Source organism: Penicillium verrucosum (assembly GCF_028828655.1).
Source record: "Penicillium verrucosum strain IBT 35672 chromosome Unknown utg000001l_segment0_segment0, whole genome shotgun sequence".
NCBI classification, from domain to species: domain Eukaryota; kingdom Fungi; phylum Ascomycota; class Eurotiomycetes; order Eurotiales; family Aspergillaceae; genus Penicillium; species Penicillium verrucosum.
In genome coordinates this window covers 7,962,738-7,985,542 of record NW_026643210.1, presented here as the reverse complement: position 1 = coordinate 7,985,542, position 22,805 = coordinate 7,962,738, and the positions used below count along the sequence as shown (strand labels likewise).

General features: G+C 48.6%; 9 protein-coding genes across 9 annotated transcripts; 2 read left to right on the top strand and 7 right to left on the bottom strand.

Annotated features, from left to right (window-relative positions):
* Window positions 1–571: 571 nt before the first annotated feature.
* On the bottom strand, window positions 572–1,605 carry N7516_002929 (uncharacterized protein; the record flags this gene model as incomplete). The annotated part of the gene is made up of 2 exons (XM_057215649.1): window positions 572–1,373; window positions 1,433–1,605. 2 exons carry the CDS (start codon window positions 1,603–1,605, stop codon window positions 572–574), a joined length of 975 nt encoding a protein of 324 aa, XP_057077532.1.
* A 392-nt stretch (window positions 1,606–1,997) lies between these two features.
* N7516_002928 (cystathionine beta-lyase STR3) lies at window positions 1,998–3,455 on the bottom strand (the record flags this gene model as incomplete). Its single annotated transcript, XM_057215648.1, has 3 exons — window positions 1,998–2,051; window positions 2,122–3,165; window positions 3,240–3,455. 3 exons carry the CDS (start codon window positions 3,453–3,455, stop codon window positions 1,998–2,000), a joined length of 1,314 nt encoding a protein of 437 aa, XP_057077531.1.
* An 840-nt stretch (window positions 3,456–4,295) lies between these two features.
* N7516_002927 (cation:proton antiporter) lies at window positions 4,296–6,116 on the top strand (the record flags this gene model as incomplete). The annotated part of the gene is made up of 4 exons (XM_057215647.1): window positions 4,296–4,548; window positions 4,605–5,437; window positions 5,485–5,778; window positions 5,808–6,116. 4 exons carry the CDS (start codon window positions 4,296–4,298, stop codon window positions 6,114–6,116), a joined length of 1,689 nt encoding a protein of 562 aa, XP_057077530.1.
* Window positions 6,117–6,250: 134 nt separating this feature from the next.
* N7516_002926 (uncharacterized protein) lies at window positions 6,251–7,497 on the bottom strand (the record flags this gene model as incomplete). Its single annotated transcript, XM_057215646.1, has 3 exons — window positions 6,251–6,761; window positions 6,825–7,120; window positions 7,189–7,497. 3 exons carry the CDS (start codon window positions 7,495–7,497, stop codon window positions 6,251–6,253), a joined length of 1,116 nt encoding a protein of 371 aa, XP_057077529.1.
* A 593-nt stretch (window positions 7,498–8,090) lies between these two features.
* N7516_002925 (uncharacterized protein) lies at window positions 8,091–8,694 on the bottom strand (the record flags this gene model as incomplete). Its single annotated transcript, XM_057215645.1, has 2 exons — window positions 8,091–8,377; window positions 8,412–8,694. The coding sequence occupies 2 exons, from the start codon at window positions 8,692–8,694 to the stop codon at window positions 8,091–8,093; spliced, it is 570 nt and encodes a 189-aa protein (XP_057077528.1).
* A 1,005-nt stretch (window positions 8,695–9,699) lies between these two features.
* farA (CeGAL family transcription factor) lies at window positions 9,700–13,160 on the bottom strand (the record flags this gene model as incomplete). Its single annotated transcript, XM_057215644.1, has 7 exons — window positions 9,700–9,748; window positions 9,811–11,512; window positions 11,568–12,370; window positions 12,436–12,509; window positions 12,590–12,607; window positions 12,762–12,786; window positions 13,024–13,160. 7 exons carry the CDS (start codon window positions 13,158–13,160, stop codon window positions 9,700–9,702), a joined length of 2,808 nt encoding a protein of 935 aa, XP_057077527.1.
* A 1,998-nt stretch (window positions 13,161–15,158) lies between these two features.
* On the bottom strand, window positions 15,159–18,338 carry N7516_002923 (mannose-ethanolamine phosphotransferase MCD4; the record flags this gene model as incomplete). The annotated part of the gene is made up of 3 exons (XM_057215643.1): window positions 15,159–16,033; window positions 16,106–16,356; window positions 16,408–18,338. 3 exons carry the CDS (start codon window positions 18,336–18,338, stop codon window positions 15,159–15,161), a joined length of 3,057 nt encoding a protein of 1,018 aa, XP_057077526.1.
* Window positions 18,339–19,100: 762 nt separating this feature from the next.
* Window positions 19,101–20,812, bottom strand: N7516_002922 (putative chromosome segregation protein (Pcs1); the record flags this gene model as incomplete). Its single annotated transcript, XM_057215642.1, has 3 exons — window positions 19,101–19,321; window positions 19,375–19,806; window positions 19,864–20,812. 3 exons carry the CDS (start codon window positions 20,810–20,812, stop codon window positions 19,101–19,103), a joined length of 1,602 nt encoding a protein of 533 aa, XP_057077525.1.
* Window positions 20,813–21,107: 295 nt separating this feature from the next.
* N7516_002921 (protein-degrading AAA family ATPase MSP1) lies at window positions 21,108–22,410 on the top strand (the record flags this gene model as incomplete). The annotated part of the gene is made up of 2 exons (XM_057215641.1): window positions 21,108–21,173; window positions 21,226–22,410. 2 exons carry the CDS (start codon window positions 21,108–21,110, stop codon window positions 22,408–22,410), a joined length of 1,251 nt encoding a protein of 416 aa, XP_057077524.1.
* Between the last annotated feature and the right edge of the window lie 395 nt (window positions 22,411–22,805).

Below are 22,805 nucleotides of genomic sequence, written 5' to 3'. Positions count from 1 at the left end.
CTTTTGATATGGAGTACCATCTGCTGGATTGATCTTACTCTCTTTCTCTTTTCTATCAAAGTACCTATTTATTGTTCCCGAGTACATATGCTTCAATGTAAGACCTATTATTTTGCAGCGTCCAAAAAGGAATCGCATAATTACTTCATAAAAAAAGGAGCAACATCCGAAAAAAAAAAAATCCAAGTTATTAACGGCCATGGCCTCTAAACCAGTCTAATGCCCTGTACTAAATCACAGGTGAATACACAGCAATCTAAGTATAAATAAATAGTACAGAAAGAGACACCCGAAACAAATCACCGGCCAAATATAAAACAAAGTCTGGGGATATGAAACACTTGAGGCCAAAGCCTGAAAAACAAAAAAACGCCGAATATTAATCCCATAAGGCTGAGTGGAGAGATGAGAAAGAAACGTGAGATCAAAAGATCAAGCACAAAATGCAAATCTAAACAGTAAATGAGATCAAAATGAAGAGATCATCAGGTCATTAGCCCACCGAAATCCTACCTTTCACACTTCACATCATTATCTTTCCTTCATTTGATATCAAATCAAATCCAAATCACTACCCCCTCTCGACTCTCTTCATCAAGGAATCCCTCATCCGCACATTGACCACACCGCCAATACCGTATGCAGGAACGATCTTTCCCATGCGCGCAAAGCAACTAGGCACATAGTCGCGACGAATCCGCGTCGCACGTTCTGTCCAATGCAGACCACCGGCCGGCTGTCGGTTATATAGATCTAAGCCGAGGAGGTGCATGGGCGTACTAGCGAATTGCATAGCAGCGGGACAGGCGAATTGCGCGATGCTAGATTTCATGGTTGGGCCTGAAGCGAGGAAGTCTGGGACTGAGGGTGCGATAAGGGCGGGGATATTGAAAGAAGCCCAGATTGTGATGCTGTCGCGGAGACAGAAGAGAGCGTAGGAGACCTTTGGTATTTGGAGGGTTGGTACTGTGGGCATGGAGGGAGGGGGTTGTGGGCGGAGGCTGGAAGTATACTTCCGTGCAACTGGGTTTGTGTTTATGGGGCTGTTTCTAGCGGGCGATTCGGAGGGAGGAGAGGCGCCGAACATTTTGGCGAAGCGCGCGTCCTTGTAGACACAGATCGTCATGTTGACTATTGTTGTTGCGAAGAATTTGGGGAGGCCTGTATCGATGGCGTTGTAGGGCTGGTTGTGTGTTGTTGATCTGAGGGTGTCAATTGCGTTTGCTGTGAGGTAGGTCGAGGTGTATAGGGTGTAGATGAGGATGAATGGAGTGCTGAAGAAGAAGCTGCTGGGTCGAGCGACCATCGATCGGAGGCAGTTGTTTATTGTTTGGCCGATTGGGAAGCCCTTCGAGGCTTTTTCCATGATCGCCCTGGGAGGGTTAGCCTTGTATTCGATAATAGCACCTAAGAGCTGTGATAGCTAACATACCGATCAATGATGGTGATCAATGGACAGGTCAGCGCGCCGGCTGTTGCGGCGCTAGCGACATCAACGCCGAGTCGTTTGCCTAGATCCTTGGTATTCCATGTTGAAGTTGTGGAGCGTTTGCTGGGGGTCTGTCCTTGACGTTCCTGGCCCTGTTCCTGCTTTACTGTCGCCATTGTAAATATTGTATCTTGCGTAACAGCATCCCGGTTCATGCTCATATATGGACGAGAGAGAGATTATGCATTGAGTAAAAGAGTACACAAAGGTCAAATGACAGCAAATGAATTACAAATGCAAGATCTGAGAGAGTACGGAGTATTATATTCATCGTTGATCTCCCCCAACTTCGGACGAGAATGACCCGGGCGCGACCCGGCGCCGGCTCTCCGATGCCGGCCCGATAAGCTTATCGGCTAAACCCTGTTCCAAGGCTTTTTATATTGTTTTGGTCGACATCTACATGGTCGAGACATATTATGATAATGGAGTATAGCTTTGCTTCATTATACTTTGGTTCTTATTTTGAAATCCTCTAACGCCAATGACCAATATCTTAACTACATATCTAACGAGCTTCAATACCATCCATAGTGACATTAACCGCACCAGCTTGCACCAACTGAAAAAAAAAAAAAAAAAAAAAGATTAGCACAAATCCAAATTATGCAAGGGACACACATAATACATACCGCTCTTTGCAAGTCGTCAATCAAGTCATCAGCATCCTCAATACCAATACACAACCGGATCAAGTCTTCAGGGAGAGCGCGTTCCGCCCGCGTCTTCGCATCAATACTAGCATGACTCATACGGCACGGCATACTGATCAAACTGTTGACACAGCCAAAGCTGACACTGATAGCAAAAATCTTGGCACTCTCCACAATGCGCTCGCTAATGGCCGTGTCACCGGTCTCGAACGAGAGCACAGCACCGGCGCCCCGCGCCATGGAATTGTGAAGTTCGTATTGTGGGTGGGACCTCAAACCCGGGTAGCGCACCTTGAAGCCATGCGACTCAAGGAACTCGGCAATGCGCTGGGCATTGCTCTGCTGCTGGTCCATGCGAACCTTCAACGTCTTCACGCCGCGCAGAAGCAGCCAAGAGTCGAACGGCGACAGACCGCATCCTGATGCGTTGATCGGGAAGTATAGGCGTTCTCCGAGCTGCAGGTCGTTCACAGCAATTACACCAGCCATCAGATCGTGGTGACCGGAGAGGTATTTGGTGCCACTTTCGTAAACGACATCGGCGCCGAAATCGAGTGGGTTTAGGAGAAGGGGGGACATCATGGTGTTGTCCACAGAGACAATGCAGGCGGGGTTGGCTTCGTGGGCGGCGGTAGCAATTTTCCCAATATCGACGATCTTGATCAGGGGGTTTGTGGGGGTCTCGAGCAGGACCATGGTTGTCTTTGAGCTCAGGACCTCCTGGACCTTTTCGGGATCTGTGGTGTCGACGTGGTGCACGATGATTCCGCCGTTAGTCGAGAGGTACTTCAGCAGACGGTTGGTGCCACCGTAGAGATCATCACCAGTGACCACCTCGTCGCCGGGGCGGAGAAGTCTTGTAATCACATCCAAGGCTGCCATGCCGGAGGACACCACCAGGGCGCGCTGTGCCGACATGATCTTGGCCAAGTGACGCTCAAGGTGTGTGCGAGTGGGGTTTCCGGATCGTGTATAGTCATACTCTCCACCGCCGGCGTTGGAGGTTTGTTTGAAGGTAGCACTCTATATGGTTCAATATGATTAATATCCATGGCCAAATGAAAGCACCATTGTGTCATCCGGGAGTGAATCTGTACCTGATAGATAGGAACGCTGCTGGCATTGTATTGGTCACTGCCCTCGGTGAAAACCAGCTCGGTGGCAATATTGTACCGGCGACCGGTATGAGGGCTAGAGGGGGCAGGGGAAGGTGGAAGGTCATTGCCTGACAGGTCAACCTGAGGGAAATTCTTCTTTACACCGCTAGATGACCCTGAAGCAGCATTGGGAATTCCGGATCCTGAGGCCGACATCGCTGTAGCGGGGGGGGTAGAAGGAGGAACAGTATGTATGTGCGTGTAGAGGATAATTGAGGATAATTGAAATCAAACAAGTCAAAAGATGCGAATATGTCGGAAGTCAAAAAGGAGAATAGAAACAAAGATTGAAACAGAAACAGAGACAGAGACAGAAAATAAAAAGAAACCCAAGCAGTTCAGAATCTCTTCTCCCCCCGGACAAGCTGAGTCGTCCCAAGTCGACGCTGATTGGTTGAATCACGACCATTGCGATCTCGTCATCCGCTAGTCCCAATTAGGCAATGCAGGTATGTGGAGATTTTATGAGTCAACATCTATGTGTCTTATATGTTGTATATTAATATGATTATAGGAGAGAGAGAGATATATATATATAGATTAAGAAAGCGAAGGGGAACAGTTAGTGGCGATGAATAGAAACTATACATTTGATATCAATCCTAGTTAGTATAGTTAGCTTGTCTATTCATCTCAAGAGTTGCTTCTTTGATAAAACAAATTTCGGTCTTGTGTATATCCCTAGCAAAGAATTATATGAATTATTGAAAGTCAACTAGAAGACATCTACTGCGCTTTTACAATATACTAGTTAGTTAACTACCTACCTAGGTAGGTAGTTAGTTATAGTTATAGTATCAATCCATCCATGGATGTCTTATCCTTAGTCATCGACCTGACTCCTATAGGTCGGCCAACCATTTTTTTACTTCCCTTTATTTGCATATCCAATTGAAACATACTATACCTCCTTCAGAGCCTATAATCTTTTTTTATTTTTATGTTTTTTTTAAACGCAAGGCTCTTAAACGACCTATCCAGATAGGAACAACAAAAATGACATCGGAATCGGAAGCGGCATTCGCCTATCACGAACCATCAATCGAAACAGTCCTCAACTACACCGGCTTTCTTCTGTCTCTAAACATAGTCAATACCTGCCTGGATAAGCTCCTCTACTGTGGATTAATTGGTCAACTCTTCATCGGTGTCCTATGGGGTACGCCCGGAGCACAATGGTTCGATCAAGAGATAGAAAGAGTGATCCAGCAGATTGGGTATTTAGGCCTGATACTCTTGATTTACGAAGGTAAGTGTGTGCAATCCCTTTTATACTTGTTGGATATAAGTTCTTACAGTGAATAGGTGGTCTGTCAACCTCAATCAAGTCCTTGAAGGCAAACATCCTTCTATCGACAGCCGTTGCCATCACTGGAATCTGTGTCCCAATGGGCTTGTCATTCATTCTCAAGGAACTCGTGTCAGCGACATCTCTTCAGTCCTTCGCTGCCGGTGCAGCCTTGAGCGCAACTAGTCTCGGCACCACCTTTACCATCCTCTCAACCACGCAGCTGACAACTACAAGGCTCGGTACAGTCACCACTAGTGCTGCAATGCTAGATGATGTGGTTGGACTGGTCATGGTTCAAATTATCTCAAATCTAGGTGGAAGTACCGCTTCATTCAGTGCTGTGACTGTCATTCGACCTGTTTTTGTCTCTGTCGGGTTCGCTGTTGGTCTTCTATTGCTGTGTGCATTCTGTTTACAGCCAGGATTAAAAAAAATGCTTGCTTGCAAATCCAAGTTCCCAGCTTTTGTAGGGACCGCACAATTTGCCTTTCTTGGGCAGACGTGTGTGTTAGTTGGGATCGTGGCTGGTGCAACATATGCTGGAACTTCGAGCCTCTTTGCTGCCTACCTTGCTGGAGTGATTGTCTCTTGGTTTGATGGGCTGGTAGCTGAAGCGAAAGAACCAATCCCTGTCTTGCATTCTGGTGGTGCATCTCACGTGCAGACTTCCAACCACCAAGGAAGCACGCAGAATAGCAAGAACCGGCGTGCTGAAGAAACCCCCTCTTCGCCCACGCAACATCCCCGAGAGGCAGAAATAACCCATAATGATACACCTACAGGTGAACTCATCTACAACACATATTATAAAGAGCCGGTCAACCGAATCCTTCTCCCTCTTTTCTTCGTGAGTCCCTTCATTCGATTTGACAAGGGACGTACTAACATCAGTAGGCATCGATCGGATTCGCAATCCCCATCACCAAAATGTTCTCAGGTCAAGTTGTATGGCGTGGGATTATCTACGCCATGCTGATGGCAATTGGAAAAATGATCACAGGCCTATGGCTTGTTCGATTCTCCCCGAGCCCTGTGTCGGGTCTAATCTCTACCATCAAGAAACCATTTACACATGCCCGCTCCTACTGTGCAAGTCCTCGGAGAATCAGCAGAAAGTCGAATCAAAACAAAGCCACACAAAGGCCTGCAACTCAAGATGACAGTGCAGATGCTTCAACACCCCATAATGTCAAAAACGAGCCTCAATCGACGAATAGACCCCCTACATCTACTTCCCGCCTCCCCCAAAACCAAAGTCCCTGTACCCGCCTTCCATCCTGGGATTGGCAATGGTCGCCCGAGGCGAAGTGGGATATCTCATTGCTTCAATTGCCGAAAGCCAAGGAATATTCTCCAGTGGATCTTCCCAAGGACCATCTGAGATATATCTAGTGGTCATCTGGGCGATCTCGCTCTGCACATTGATCGGTCCGATCTTGGTCGGGGCTCTAGTTAGACGTGTGAAGAAGCTGCAACAGTTAAGGGGCGATATTGGGTCTGATCCTTTGGGGGTTTGGGGCATTTAGTTATCTCGGATACAGTGAGCGATGACCATGCCATACTAAAACCCGCAAACGGTATCATGGATACATATGGATATACAATAATCCTTCCGATAGTAATAACCTTATGATCCTAATGTACACACAAGCACAGCCGTTCAGTAACCCATCCCTATGATCCGACCATTCTTGATATGAGTTATGATGCTCCGGGAAAGGGGATCCTTCTTGTCGAAAGCCACCTTCTTGCGTTCCGCAGGAGCCCAGGACGTGATGTCCTTCGAATCACCGCCTATACGCCCACCGTTGTTCTTCTTCAGCTTTGCTAATGTCTTTTTCCAGCCCCAGGGATCATTGGCATTAGCCGTAGCCTCGGGAAGCTCAACCGTCTCATCAGACGGCTTCTCGTAGCTCGGGTGATTCAAACCATGAATTGTGATATCGTGCTTAGCGGCATAAGCCTCGATATCCGCATACTGGCCATCCCAGTCGATGCCGTACGCTTCGATATCAACCATGAAGCGAATGAACAGACCCATAATGGCCCCGATGTTCTTAACTTCAGAGTCCGACTTGAAGAGATCATTTCGCTCCAGAGTAGCAAGCATAGTAAGGAACATTGTGGCGAACGCGACAAAAATCGCATTCACGGTATCTCCGTCATCACAGCTATATTCCACTCGTTAGCGTTCAGTTAACACTCAATATTCTACTGGAGCCAGTGAGACAAACTGAACCATCGGCATGATAACATCCGTTTGGAAATACAGCGCCGTCGCTTCACAGATGGCCCACTGCATCTTCCAGTCACCCTTCGCCTCATCAAAATCCAAGAGCAGGTTCTCCACCAACTCCATAATGGCATATCCAAAGGAGTCATTGTAGATATGCATGTTAAAGCTATCCGGGTCGCGCACGTCAGTACCCTGATTCAGCGTGATCCACTTCGACACGCCGGCGTTGGTGAAGATCCATTTCTCTCCTGGATGCTCAGAAGCAGGCTTGAGGGCAGTGGCATCGTCCGCCTCCTGATGTGGAATCAGCTATCGCCCGCACTAGAGACCGATCTTTCTCTCCTCAATAGTAAGACACTAACCGCATCATCTTTCTTCTTCTGCTCTATAGATTCCTCATCTTCCTCATCCTCATCATCGTCCTCGAACTCATCCTCTGGTTGTTCCGTCTTCCAAGGCGCGCGTCCCAGACAAATAAAAGTAAAAGCCTTGACTGGGTCGCGGGTTCGCAATCTGAACTCCGCATCTGCGTTGCGGGATACAGAGACAGGGGCCCACCGCTTGTTCAGTGCGCGCTCGGTTTCCACGTCTACTTCAGGGTCGGTTGCTGGGCCTTTGGACTTCTTTGCGCCACCAGCAGCGGAGTCGGTTGATTTTCTCTTGGGAGGCATAATGGAAGATGGTGAAATTGGGTCAATGGGTAAATGGAATAGAAGAAAAGGAGATCAAGTGGTTTGATAAATACGACGCGACTTGACGCGTTGTGGATCCGGCCCCCAGGGTCATTTTAGATACATCAAGGCCGATCAGGCACGCACTTAACTATTGTACTCTACAATATAACTATTGGGGGTAGAATGATATAAATAGGGTATATGAAGACAAGCAATTGAAACCAAACAATTGAAATTTGTGTATATTCCATCCCAACTCCCTCTGCATGCCAAGTACACTCTTAACAGGTAAAGTGTACGGACAGCCCGTTCTCCATCTTTATAACCGTTATCGCCTAAACAGAAGTATGAGTAAGCTATGGATGGGTAGACTATAGTATCACTCACAGTAGGGCTTCGTCGGGCAACTTGTCAGCTGAGCTGCCAGTTGAGCCTTTTCAATCTCACAAGTATCCAAATCCGCCTAAGTTGAATTCAGATCTAGTTGAAGGGAAGTCAAATCATCAGTCTGTAACTATAGAGAACAAATATCTTGATTCGCAATAGAAAGTAAGCTATCTAAGAATAGGTCCATGTCAGATCCAGGTCGATCAGACGGCTGGGGATTGTTGAAGGAAAGCAAGAATAGTGGCCTCAATTTCACCCATGTCGAAGGCCATGGGGTTCAAGACCTGCTCACAATAGACGGCATCGACCAACATTCCACCGGCATCGTCAAAGACGATATCGAGGTAACGATCGTCATGGAACGGCGGGGTATGCATCTCATTAACCCCGGGGATATCAGAGATCCTTAATGCCAACACCAGCCAAGCTTCGTAGTCCTTCTTAGCCAACTCACGGCAAGCCCTTTGATCAAGTGGCGGTGATATCAGCGCTTTATCAATGAGAAGGGTTAGAAGTTCATCGACCCGTAACATTTGGGTATCCTGCCACGCAATGGTGTTTGACAATACGGTGTTTCATGTCCTCTCCGACACGGCCATCGATAACAAGATGACAAGCGGTAGCTGGGAAGCAGCGATTTCCACCTGCTGCTGCGCTGCCAAGTTCATCAAGGTAGCTATGGATGAGCCCAAGCTCCATATCGGAACCCTCTGATGCCTCGTTGGCATGCGCCTGCCCTGTCGATTGAATAGATCGGTGCCTGGCCCAGAATGTCCGCGCCCTGGAGCGCGATTGGAAGCAATTCATGGCGGCTCTGGTCCGATGGTAGGTTCGCGATAGCGGTTGCGATATTTGGAGTCAGGACGAAGTGGGCTATATTGTGAGATCACAGACTTCTGCTCGATGGAACCAATAGAGGGGTGCAGGTGTCCTGGTTGGGTGAGACGTGACTCATCTCTTCCCTCATCCTGGTGTAATGCCGGTCAATACGGCCCACGGGATGGGTTGTCAGCTCTTCGATGAATGCTGCTGCGAACAAGGAGTTACCCTCTCCAGTCAGAATTCTGTCAATGTGGAACTGCCAAGTCTACGCTAATATTTGCTAGCGCGCTGTATTGCATATACCATCTACACCAATGTGTAAGTTCTTTTAGTAAGAAAAACACAGTATTTGGATGAAATAAAACGCCAAGTTTACTAGCTTAAAAGTATATGCAGGGGTAGTTGTTGTCATGATGAGATGTGGGTCCGTGGTTAGGGAGCTGTGACCACAAGGCCTTAGTTCTAGGCCCCGTGATTATGGGTGACTAAGCAGCACATAACTCTCTCATTGGTTCATATTGCCAGCAGTAATTTAGGCTAAAGTAAATTGAATCTGAATTGAATCTGAATTGAATCTGAAGTGAATCTGAAGTGAATCTGAAGTGAATCTGAAGTGAATCTGAAGTGAATTGTATTGTAGAGAGAGAGTAATTCAAGATTACATATGTAGTTATACATAGCTATACATGTTCAATACAATACGCTACTATACAAATTGAGATTAGCGTATATGTTTCAAAAAAGCGGTGATAAAAGGGCGGTGAGTTAAGCCTAAGTACCGACGGCTAGTTATAGACGCAGACCTACCTATATTGGACGTACCTACAGCTCCTAGTCTAGTGTAAAGGAAAAGCGCCCTGGAGGTGGAACCAGGATCTTGACATGTATTTCCGGCGATTTATCGATCGTGATTATAATCGGCTTAGAATACCTGGGAACAGAGTGAACCCACTAACTATCACGTAACAACATATTCTAGATCGTGATTGTTCATGCCGCCAGATCACCGAACCCGCCGTTGATACCGAAGAATTGGAACCTGTTAAATGTTAGCAAGAGAATGTCTTTAAAAGAAAAACCACAAGTTTTAAAGAGACATACCAGTCCTCGACATTCAGCGTCGTTGGCGCAGTCGGCCCACTACGGGAACTACTACTCCAGGTATCATTGTCCTGGCTAGTAGCGTCCATCGCGGATCCACTCATAGTGCCATCGAGACCATGCATGGGCGGCCAAGCTTGCTGATGCTGGCCTTCCACGCCAAACATCTGCTGCGGTGGGTTGGGATGCATTCCCATCGCGCCCGGCAGTCCAGACATTAGCGGCGGGCTACCATGTGAGATAGACATGCTACGGCCAGAAACAGGCGGCGGCTGATTGTTCATCATGGGACTAGGGCGAGGGGCCATACCCGGGGCCATTTGTGATGGGATCTGGAGGGATGGGTCGACTGTAGCGGGCTGGGGTGGCGATGTCAGCTCCGGGAAGAAGGCGGTGCCGTCTGGGAAGAGTTGGTCGGGTTGGAAGTTCTCCCAGAGGGAGGGGGAGAGGTTGGGCGAGGTGCGGGTTACTAAGAAGAAGTCGGGAGGTGTGGCGGGTAGAGAGAATTGGCCGTTGAACGGCGTTGTAGGCCTGGTGTTGGCTCGTGAATTACCCGTGCCGGTCATTGGATCGTGAGGACCGCGGTGGGTGTTTGGTGATTGACCGCCGAGAGGGGGTTGGTTCAGTTCCCCGGAGGGGGTAACAGCGGGTGTTTGGGGCCTGGAGCGCTCATATGACACGGGGGGTGTAGGACCCCCACCATTTGGCATGCCGATGTCCATATCGTCGAATTTGCGTTTCGGCGGGTCGTGCCTCTTGGAGGAAGATGATTCTCCGTGCCGCGTGCGCTGATGTCTCCGGCCTGCAGCCTTCTGTAGTCGTTCTTCTAACACCTTGTTTCCGAGAATAGACTCGAACAAGGTGTTCACCATCTTCGCCACCAACCAGACCTTTGATACATCCTTGAGGGCTAGCATGCAGACATTGATTCTTTCCTGGCAGGTGGCCACGATCGAAGGAACCGAGGAGCGCATTTGGTAAACGTGCATAATCAAGGCTGAGAATAGACTGTAGACAATAAATGCAGGCGTGTAACGAATCTCCCCATGTGCCTGTAGGTTCTCAACAATAGAGGTAATCATGCCTGCAGCTTGGAAGGCAATTGTGCGCGATGGATAAGCCATTTCTTCGACCCTGTAGTTATTGGGTGCGGATGAGGCAGGCGGCATATGAGCCCTGTGAAGGAGACAGAGCGTAGTGTAGTAATTAGAGTGCAAGAGAGCCGCCCAGAAATGATGTCGAGAGCGTTGCCAGCATACTTCTTTAGGGCAGTTCTGCAGCCAATCGGCGAGCGCCATATCTGAGTGGGTGAGATCCATTGCATTCATACGCCGTGACTTAGAAGCCACAGAGTACTGCTGCGACAGAACCAAGCCCATGATCTCGCACAGCTTGACATACTGCAGGAAGAACTGGACATGAACAGGGTCTGCTGGGTATTCGGCGACAACGTCAAGCTCATCCTCGATGAAATCGTCCTCCGTCACCATCTCAACATCTGAGTCATCTGTGTTGATTCCAATCGGCCGTCCCAGTGCGACGGCGACAGATCGATCTCGGGTGAATAGGGTCCACCAGATTCTCTTCCAAAGTCTTTTGTCTGGTTTGTTAAGCTGGGACATTTCGACACTCCTATGCATTCCAGAGCCCTGAGCTACCACCATAGCGACCCGTGTCCAGTAGAAGACGTTCTTAGTGACGTCTGTAACCAGTCAGAAAAGCCATTAAGATAGAACTAGTATAGATTGCAAACTCACCTTCCGGGCCCTCCCAGTACCAACCCAAAAGCACCAATGCCTGTACGATAGTGACACGGTCATCCTCGTAGTTAGCGTCATACAGCGCCTTGGCACGCTTATAAAAGGTCATAGCCGCAGGGGTGGTCGAGCCATTCGCATCCATAAGCTGCTGGTTAGTGCAAACTCTCGATCCTGCCAGCAGAATCGCCTGCAGCAGTAGCAGCGATGGCGGGTTTTTGGGGTCACGGTAGTGACGCATGAAGCGACTCTTGTTGATAATCGGCACAACGGGGGCCACCCATTTGAAGTAGGCGTCAACCAACTCATCACACAGCGGTTTGGGCGGAAGCAGGAATGCGCCCCGCTGGTGCAGAATATCAATCTCCAAGTTGTCCAAGTCCGTCAACCGGGCGCGGGATCCTCTGATATTCGGTGGGAGCGGGTAGTGCACGACATCTGCTGTCCCATGACGATCTTGAACCAGAAGAGACAGATTCGACGATTCACCCAAGTACGCCACTCGGCCAGCTTCTTTTATCGGAGCACGGGCAAACTTTGGCTTCATGAATTGGGCATAGGCGTTGTTGGCCGAAGCTTGTTGGGCGGCCTCGGCCTCGGAAAGGGCAGTATTGGGCATGCCGTCGACGCCCATCAGGTTGTTCCGGTATCCAAAGGCATTATTCTTTTCATCCGAGTCCAAATTTTTCTCCTTTTCCCTGGATGCAGAGACAGAACCAGATACTGAATCGGCTGGATCCTCAATGCTCGTGGGTCGGAAGTGAGAAGCTGTCCCGTCGGCGACCGAGGCAGATTGCGGTGGACTGTCATTATACTGAGTATCTTCCTTGCTCTTGTTCTGGTTGTTCTTCTTTCGTTTCGGAGAGACGGGATCTTGCACTCGATAGAGAAAGCGACACAATTGGTGCAGGGCACCCCGAGACTGGCTGCATCACATCGAACCTGGAGCGACGGGAACGGTTAGAGTGTGGAACAAAAAAAAAAAAAAAAAAAAAAAAAGAGACGAGACAGAGCAAACTCACCTTGCGAGCATGACATGTCTAATTTAATTGAAAAAGAGAAACATCAGCCACATTTTTCCAAATCCAAATCCAAGAAGGGGAGAGAGAGAGAGCATGTATCGCGATAAGGAACTGAGCCGAGGTGGGTTGAGAACCTCGGCAGAGTCGCGTCTCCCTAAAAATCCAGACGTACCTCGCACGCGCGTGATGCACGTTGTCTAGGATTAGATAAAATGAATTAGCAAGCGCACAAAAATGCTTAACTTGTAGAGTTTCCCTTCAGGCACCAGGGAAGTGCAAAGCCGCAAAAAAAAAAAATCCCTGTCCCTCATGCTTTGCGCCCGCACACTCCCCCTCGACAATCCGTTTATCAGACCAGAACACCACCGAGTCGAGTCGCCAATATGCCCCCTCAAAAAAGAAAACTAAACAGGTACCAGAAAGAACTGGCTTACCTTCTGAAACTCAGCGGTTGGCCTTGTGGACCATTGCGCACCGTAATGCCCGAAGTCCCCGTTGAGCCCGCGTTGCTCGGAGCCGGGCTGGTGTGGTTATCCGATAGCTGGTCGGTATGGAATTCAGTGGTACTCATTGCCACACAGTCTCTCCATCCAGGAATTGCAGACTTGGTCAAGTCGGAGAATTGGGGAGGGGATGCGCTCGGATGGAAAGGGAAAGCGATATGATATAGAGTGTGTTAGGCGGGAGTACGGGGTACGGGATATAAAGAGGATAAGAAGGATCTTGAACACAGCAAAAGACGCCACGCGATCAAGGAAAATAGAAAAAATAGAACAATCAAATAAGAAAAAGTACCGGGGGAGGAGGGGGAGAGGAAAGAGGGAATATCAAAAGTTGGGGTGAAGTTGTGGCAATATCAAGTTCTTGGTGGAGTTTCTATTTGGTCAGCAGTTATTTAACTATCTTACCTTAGGTTATGCATAACTATGTATATGTATAGTTTATTCTTATAATATTATGATAACTAACTATATAATGATATATAATATATAATGATATCACATACCATTCCTTTCTATTCCCTGCTCTCTATGTCGGCAAAGTAAAAAAAATAAAAAATGGACGAAAAGGGGCAAAAAGGTAACCCTAAGAACCCAGTATCATATGGCGCAGGGGTTCACGCCAAACCGATGACTTGGTGTAGAGAGTACGGAATAAAAAAATAAAAAAAGCCACCAAATATGCACTGTTGGAACCTGTTGGAACGAGGACCACAAAAAAACATGGAGAGATCGACGGATGGGGGTGGAAGACCGATGGAGGTCGCATTTGGTGGAATGCTTCTTTATGTTGTATGGGACATAAGAACTACTTTATATTCTGGTTATGTATCGACAAGCCCGAGAAGAATACAATAATATACAATAATATACAAAGTACTACGGAGTACATATATGTACAATATAACTCTTAAAGTGCCAATCCCCAATCCCCCATTGCCAATCTTTTCAGACCCAGACATTAAACCGGCCCACTGCGTGGAAATACCATTCCTTCAGCCTCGTTCGGGCTCGGGGGGATCGTCCCGACTAAAAGATTGGTTTCTTGGATACTCGCCCATGTGGGACGTGAAAGGTCCCCAGATCCTGTATTAGCTTTATGCCTTCAATGGGTAAAATGACCACGACCAGAGTCTACCGCCACGCGGGAGGATACGGAGTTGTTCAGGGGGGGAATCGACATTTATGTTGTATATATACTTTCATGTCGGGGATTTCTCTCAGGACTGAACTCGGAGACGATATTCGGTCACGGGACAGATTAGCGGGATGTGTGGATGTACATGCTGTGTGACCTGCCACTGCCCACTGGCCACCGCTTAATGTATACATACATGTATAGGGGGGGTTTCTAGGGTAAACTAGTAAATTGGGAGATTAGGAGATTTGGGGTTTTTTATTGAATGTGCTAGTGTTCAAACTGTTTCGGACATATTAATCTAAAAGGTACTGTAGTTCATAACTGATGCCCTCGAACTCAACATCAAAGAAAAACGGTAAAATTGCGGGGGAGAAAAGAAAACACGGGGACGAAAATGACCAGGGAAAATGTTGTGGGGGAAATCTCAGTGACCGAGTCCATATCATATAGATTCTTCAGTGATGGAGTAACATATTGTACAATGGGGAAGACCTGGAATGAGAGCTTGTGATGCCTCGGCAACTTTGAGCTACCAATGAGAGTGCCCCGTTAGTCGATTTCCGTTGACGCCACTCTCTGTTGCTAAGAAAGGATGCAAAGTAAAGAACACATTGTCAGGCACCAGGTGCTTTTTTTCTAAAAAAAACTCTTTCACTAGGCCCGTTCGCCGGAGATCCCCGGGGTTGAATCGACTATGCCTTGAGATCACACTTGTAGGATTGCGGATCGGGAGTAAATGGAAGTCCGTGTTATATCGCAGAGGGAAAATAGTAATATAAACCAAATCATTAAGAGGTCTCCAAATTAGTGCCGTTTATAGTCGGTCGGATCAAAGGAAAAGACCAATTAAATATGAATATAACCCTATACAAGTGATGTGGGCAGGGGTCTCTATATGTGTGTGCATTATACTAGTTTCATATCCCAACTATGACCACCCGTTCTTTCCTGATTTGCCCTTGCCCTTACCCTTGGACTTGGATTTGGACTGTTTGGTCCCATTGGACTGGGCTTTCTTCGGCCCCTTGCGATCCTCATGGCCACACTCTGTGACCTCTTCGATAGTCTGGACCACGGCAGCCCCAATGGCTGTCACTGTCGGGGCAACGTCCACACCACTGACAAATTGCTCGCTGAGGAACTCGAGACCCGCCACAAACGTGCAGAGGGCGCTTGCAATACAAAAATGGCTGATAGTCATGCCAATGTCGAGCCACGAGCCCTCGTCGCGCACCATAAAGAAGAAATTGAGGGTCATGATGTCCGAGATCGCCATGACAACCATGAAGAGCGCGCTGGGGGGTACCTCCAGGCGGCGATTAAGAATACCTAGGTTGGCACTGATAATGGCGAAGGGGATGAGGATTTGGAGAATCAAGAGCGCGCCTTGGGCGAAGGGATCAAAGACGGGGATAAGGCGGCGAACACTGTCGAGGGAGAAGGTCGAAATGGAAGCCACATTTCCAGTGCTGAAGAAAGCCGATTGCAGGAGGAAAAAGAAGAAGAGCGCAACACGGACATCGGAGAGAGTAAGGGTACGGTAGTAGAAAGTTTTTCCGTCGACGGTCGTCACCCCGGGATTCTTGGATTTCTCCAAGACCCCTGTGGTATGGACGTAAATGGCATGTTCCAGGCGAACCCATGTCACAATGGTGATGCAGAATACAAAGTAGAATAGCCCTTCCCACGAGATTGTGAGAATGATAAATGTTGGCGAGAAGGTTAAGAAGATGATCATGAGCCGGTGCAGATAGTGACTATTCGGATACAGACGGTGGAAGAATGGAAGCGTCAGGGAAGCCACTTGAAGTTGGTTAGCATTTCTCGGTGAAGGTGCCGTTCGTGGTCCTAGGGCACACAGCTGTGTGAACATACCTAGTACAACCCATCCAACTACAATGTTTCCAAAAGGCAGGCCTTGGCGGGCCTGGAGAGAGAGCACGGATGATCTAGTGACGATGACAGCAAGCAGAACCATACCAAGCTGAATTCCCATGATGATCCGCGAACCGACACGACCAATAGCATTTGGTTCTTTGGATTCCGGGTCAGGATGTCCGATGATAGCATCCTCAAACAGCAAATACAAAATGCCAGCGAGGAACATGAGCAAACCGCCATATGTGCTGCACACAGATCAGTCACATGAAGATAGTTGTCGTAAAAAGTAAACTTACATTGTATCAAGGTTTTCAACCTTGATTACTGGGAGAAGAGTGAACGAACTCATCAAACCGCAACCAAGAGCCCAAGTCGCAGACAATAACACATGGCTGCGAATAAACGTAAAGCCATGGAAAACAGGCCATAGCGCACCCAAGGCAAAGCAGACGGTGAAGATTTCGCGATGGAAATACGATTGTACCATCGCCTCCATCACACCGAGGAATGCCAGTAGCTGGAGTCCAAACTTGAGGTATCCAGTGAAAGAGTGCACGTGGCCTAATACAATCTGACGGCCGGCAATCAGAGCCTTACGGCGTGCGAAAACCTCTTCCCAGAAATAAACCGGGAAGAATGCATAAAAGTAGTAGCGCCAGGATGAGCCCTGGTATAGGAACACTGAGAACAAGGCGGCCAGGATCGACGAGAAGAATGAGATGCTCGCTGTCGTCCGGTGGGAGTCTGATGTCCCATGCAAGACGTGCAGATCAATAACCGTGGTCAGCGCATACGCAATCCAACCCAGGTATCCAATAGAGACAATGGTCCGCAAGAATAGCCAGTCATAGGTTTGTAGGTAGCGCAGACCCTCGAGAGCAACACGAAGAAGCTCGACAGACACTACAATAGCCTCCTCGTGCTCACCACTGGAGATGAGTGCTTCAATCCTTGCCAGTCTGCCTTCAATCGAGCTCTCGTGGTAGCCCGATAGAGGCTCATAAGGCACATACCGGATCACCGCGTCTCTCTTTTGATCTTCTTTAACGTGGTACATCTCCAGAACCGCCTGTGTGTTGGCGAGAGCGGCCAGAGCCTTTTCCTTGGGACTCGCACTGAGATAGTCCAGCGGCAATTGACCAACGGAGTTGACGGGGAAGTCAAGTCCGACCAGATAGGCCATGAGCGCGGCAACATCGGCCTGTGCTACATCGTGTCGACGGACCTGGTCGAATCCCCAATCCGCCGAGAAACCATCTTCGTGACCTGCAGCAATCCCGGTAGCGGAGAGCTGGGGCTGCGCAACGCCAGATCCCCAGACAACCAACGGTGTCCGCGTGTTATCCGGATGGCCGTCACCATGGCTGCCCGTGTCACTCATACCATGGTCTGCGGTGAACACGAACGCCGTTTTATCATCTCCGTAGAAATCTTCTACTAACTTTGCGACGGCCTGGACTCCTTGATCCACCACCTTGATATTGTGTAGGTATTCGTTCGAGTAGGGCCGGAAAGAGTGGCCAGTGGTATCCAGTCCAAGGAGGTGGAGGAAGAACACCAATTTGTCGTCCCGTAGTTTGCGGTCCAATTCCGGGTCAGTCTTTGCAGATTCGAAGAGGTCATGGACCTTGGAGAAGACCCAAGTATCCAGATGCGTCGCATCGACAGTGAAGTCCTCCGCTTCCTCACTGTACATCTCCGCATCGACTCTGCCCGGCACGGCACCCTCCTTGAACATTGGCAGGATATCGGGGCTGCCCCAGCTCCAAGTGTGTCGGCTCTGGTTGAACACACTGTCAAAGTTCACCGGGTTCATCTTCCACCCCGTGGTGACTGAGGACACATCCTCGTATAGACCTGCGATAAGTGCAACATGGCCTGGTCGTGATTCTGTGGGGACGCGGGTGTGCGAGACACCGAATGTTCCGTGGGAGAGGACCTTCGAGCGGATAAAGGGGGACAGGCGAATCAACTCGTTGTTTTCTGGATCGGCGTCGGGGGACGGGTCAGGGAAAGCTTGGAAGGCCTTGTCGGCCCGTAGGCCGTCGGCGACAAAGAGGACGAGACGTTTGGCAGGTGCGGGGGCTCCGGATGGTCGCTCGACACCATATGATCGCATTCCACTAACAATTGGACTGACGAAATAGATATCAAAGATTGAGTATGTATAGATCAAGTGGAAGACCACTGCGAGGGCAAGAAACCCAACACGGCCGAGACGCGCCATGGTCTATGTCTCCTAGATCTCAAGTGTTAAAAGAATGGAAGTGGTCCAATGCCACAAGAAAAGGTAGGAAAATTCACAAAAAAAAAGGGAGATATGAAGTTCAAAGACAAAACACGTCAACCCGTCAACTTTTGAGACGCATTGGGGAACTTGGCGGTGAGAGCCAATCATAGGCCTCCTTTTGTTCACTTTACATATAAAATAGTGCACTTAATTCCCAATTGAAGCATTGCTTTGTGCGGTATTTATCAAGCTGGAAAAAATGTATACTGACATGAAGCTATCGAATATAGTGATGTAGAAAGGTATGTAGTGCTTATATAGTAGGTGTGGGGGATTAAGTATCCCACTTTTGAGTGGCTCGGAGATAAAGGGCATATCATACTACAACTAGTAAGAAGATAGCATCGTGTCGATGAACATCCCAACTCAAACCCGAGTGCTAATAGTGGCCTATGAAATGATACTCTTGACAATATGAGTGACAGCCAGGCGAGTACTTGAGTAGGTACCTTGTAATTTGTTGGAGGACCTTGCGAAGTATGTTTCACGAAGGGCCCACTGGCTGACGTTTCCTACGTACAACGTAGGTATATAAGGATACAAGGGATTAATTAACGACCTTGGACGGTGGAGTCACAAGTTGTGACCACCGATGCTATTGATGATTGAAACATGCCATCCCTAGTCCCGAGCAAACTCCATGAAAATGAACAGACTCCTAAAAGATACACCCAAGACTAACATTTAGCATCAGCGCCGCTATTGCGCCGGAAGAGACCGCCGCTTTGTGAGAGCATCAATGACTCGCGTATAAAACTTGGCTGCTTGTCCGCGGACGAAGGTGATGTCCACGGCCAAAAAGTCTGGCAGCAAGTTGACCAGGTCGCGATCGCGATTGGGGTCCAAGTGAGGCAGGTATTGGAACTCAGTTTTGTCGTAATCAGCCGAGGCCTTTGGCACCACAAGATGGAAGTGAAGGGCTGCAAGGAGGTTAGAAAAATGTCCTCAATTACTAGGAAATCGAGTAACTTACTCCCGTTGATTCCAGTCTGAATACAATCGTACAGGTAATCGGACTCTCTGTTCTTGACATCACGGACGATCAATCCTGTTAAATCGCTGTATAAATCTTCTTTTAATTGGGCGAGCTGGGAAGCCTGTGCCGCTTCGGCGGTTGCGGCTGCATTAGCCCGGTTGGCGGCGCCGCCCTTGATCGCACTGCCAGGGACTTTTGATGCCTCGAGGCTGGCAGCTGTATTCCGCGCCGCAGCGAGCTTGGTCTGTAAGGCTTTGACTTCAGACTGGGCAGATGCAAGCTGTCCTTGGGTCTCGTCGGCGCTAGATTTGAGTCGAGCCAATTCATCATCACGGTCTTTGAGTTGCTTCTGGAGTCCACGGCTTTGCAGGCCTAGCTTTCGCTGAGTATCGATTTCGGCCTTGAGCGAAATGACCAATTCATTCGATGCTGAGAATGTATCAATTTAATATACCCTACCGGCTATAGCACAATGGAAGAGCATACCTTTAGTAACAGCCTCACTTTGCTTTCGCAGTTTCTCCATGTTGGAGTTGGCTTCGACAACCCCAATCTCCCGTAGATTGCGGTATTTACTCTCCAAGGCATCATGCTTCTTGGTCATTTCACCCAGCCTGCGTCTCAGCTCTGGGTCTCCGCCCTGCTCGGAGTCGGTGCCTCCGAACTTGCGTTTACGAGGAGAAGGATCTTGCGAGTGGCGTAATATGGATAGCCGAGAGCGAGCGTTCTTCATGGGGGACATCGATTTGCGATTATGGGCCGGTTCCTCGTTAATGATAGTCTCATCTACAAGCTCCACTGCAGGTTGCTCGTTCTGTTGAGAATCTTCAACTTCAGGTTCCTTTCCTCCCAGGCTCGCTGCACGAGCAAGAGGACTCGTCTCGGCCTGTTCTTTGTGGGGATCCTGGAAACTAACATGTCGAGAATCACTCGGGGTAAACTGGAATTCACCATCTGTGTGGAATTTTGTGCTGACTGCACCAGGTCGTCCTCGACTGCGTGCTGGGGCAGCCTTTGCGGCCTTGGGCGGCTGCTTCTTTGTATTCTTTGAGACAAGCGGGGCTTCATTCTCCTGGTTGTCTGCATCCTCCTGTTCTGATACCATATCCTCCACCTCGGTTGCCTGTGCAGATGTTTCAGCGTCTTGTGCTGCACGGCTGTTTCCTCTAGGTCGTCCTCGGCGGGCGGGCTTTTTGTTTGCAGGAGGTTCCGGCTCAGCCACAGCTGCAGCTGCTTGCTTCTTTCTTGTTCGAGTAGCTGGTTTGGTAGGTTTGGTCTCATTCACATTCTCGTTTGAGGTACGCGGTCTACCTCTCCGTTTTTTGGTGGGAGGCTCGTGAGTTTCTTGTGTTTCTGTCGTTTCAACTCGCATGATGTCTTCATCATCTGAACCCAATAGACCAGAAAGTTTGGGAGGAGCTTTCCGTTTGGGCATTGTGCAGGTATACCTAAGTATAATTGTTTGATGACAATTGCATACTCGCGGGACGCGTACCGACAACAACATCTGGGCAACACCGCCTTCTCCGCTTTACGACATGTGACTGGCATCCCCCCGAGTCCAGCGCCACAAGCTACCCGAATGATCTTCGGCGACTCGATTGTCTTGTCTTGATCCTGGTGAACTTCAATTTACTTTTGTTAAATTTTCTTTTTATAAAAAACCTCTTTTACTTAGGGGTACTTATTTGCGCCATCATCGCACTTTATCTAATCATTCCCTTATCGCCATGGCTTCAGCCGGTGGCCGAAGATGGCAGCAGTTCTTCCAAGAAATGGTGATGGTTGCAGGCACTGTGAGACCGTTCCTGTTTCAGATAGGACCGAATGTTTCTAACACTCTTACAGTCTGCGTCCGCATATTTCCTTATTCGTTACCTTCTATCACGCCTTGATTTCGACCCAGAGAGCCAGAAGAAGGAGGAACAACGGCAGAAGTCCGCCGCCATCATACGCCGATTGGAAGGTGGGAATGAATCCGATGATGACACAACACGGAAAGGTGCCAAACGGGAGAAAGGCCAACGAAAGAAAGAGCTCACCTTGAACCAATACGAACAAGCGATTGCGATGGATGTTGTTGCGCCAGAGGATATCCCAGTGTCATTTGAAGATATCGGCGGACTTGATGAAATCATCGAAGAATTGAAGGAATCAGTCATTTACCCACTGACGATGCCTCATCTCTACGCTTCCACGTCGTCTTTGTTGACCGCGCCTTCTGGGGTCCTTTTATATGGTCCGCCTGGCTGCGGAAAGACCATGCTTGCCAAAGCTCTAGCATCAGAGAGTGGAGCATGCTTTATCAACTTGCACATCTCAACGTTGACAGAGAAGTGGTACGGCGACTCCAATAAATTGGTCAATGCAGTATTCTCACTTGCGCGCAAATTACAACCTGCGATCGTCTTCATTGATGAGATTGATGCTGTTCTTGGAACCCGGCGAAGTGGTGAGCATGAGGCAAGTGGTATGGTGAAGGCGGAGTTTATGACCCATTGGGATGGTCTTACATCGGCAAATTCGACGGGAGAGCCCCAGCGGATCGTTGTCCTAGGAGCAACCAACCGCATTCAAGATATTGATGAGGCCATTCTGCGAAGAATGCCCAAGAAGTTCCCCGTGACCCTTCCTCCGATTGCTCAGCGCCTTCGCATTCTCAGCCTGATTCTCAAAGACACAAAAGTTGATCGCGATAATTTCGATCTGCACTATCTTGTCAAGACTATGGCCGGTATGTCTGGTAGCGATATCAAGGAAGCATGCCGAGACGCGGCGATGGTTCCTGTCCGAGAGCTTATTCGAGCCAAAAAGGCTAGCGGAATGCAAATGGATGCAATGGACCCCCAAGAAGTTCGTGGTCTTCGCACGGAAGATTTCTTCTCTCGCGCCGGTGGTATCAAGGTCATTCCTCAACCTGCTCCATTATCCACTAAAGTCTCCGAGAAGGAAGATGGAGACTGGAGTACTGCATCTGAAGCCACATCAGAAGCTGAGACTCGACACTCTGTGATGGCTGAGCCGCCAGAGTAAATGTGAGGTACTTTGGTCATCTTTCAGTCATTTTGTTGATATCTATTCTCCCCTTGTTCCGCAGCGCGAAGACTTGGCGTAATCTACTGGAAATGCCATACTCCGGATTAGTGAATGGCTATTTGGTCTTGGACTTATGGATCTTTTGTCCTAGTATGGTCGGTTTGTTGATAGAATTTCGGATATCATATGTACAATGGGTTCGGATACAACAATCTAATACAAATCTTGCTCTCTAATTACTCTCTAGTTACTTCCTAATTACTCTCTAATTGTGTTCTTATTGTGATCTTATTTTAGTCTTATATTATTCCTATTTGATCGTACTTTATATGTGGAGAAGGCAGATATCCTCGGGGGCCGATAAAGTACCAGGTACACATGAATAGGTGGCC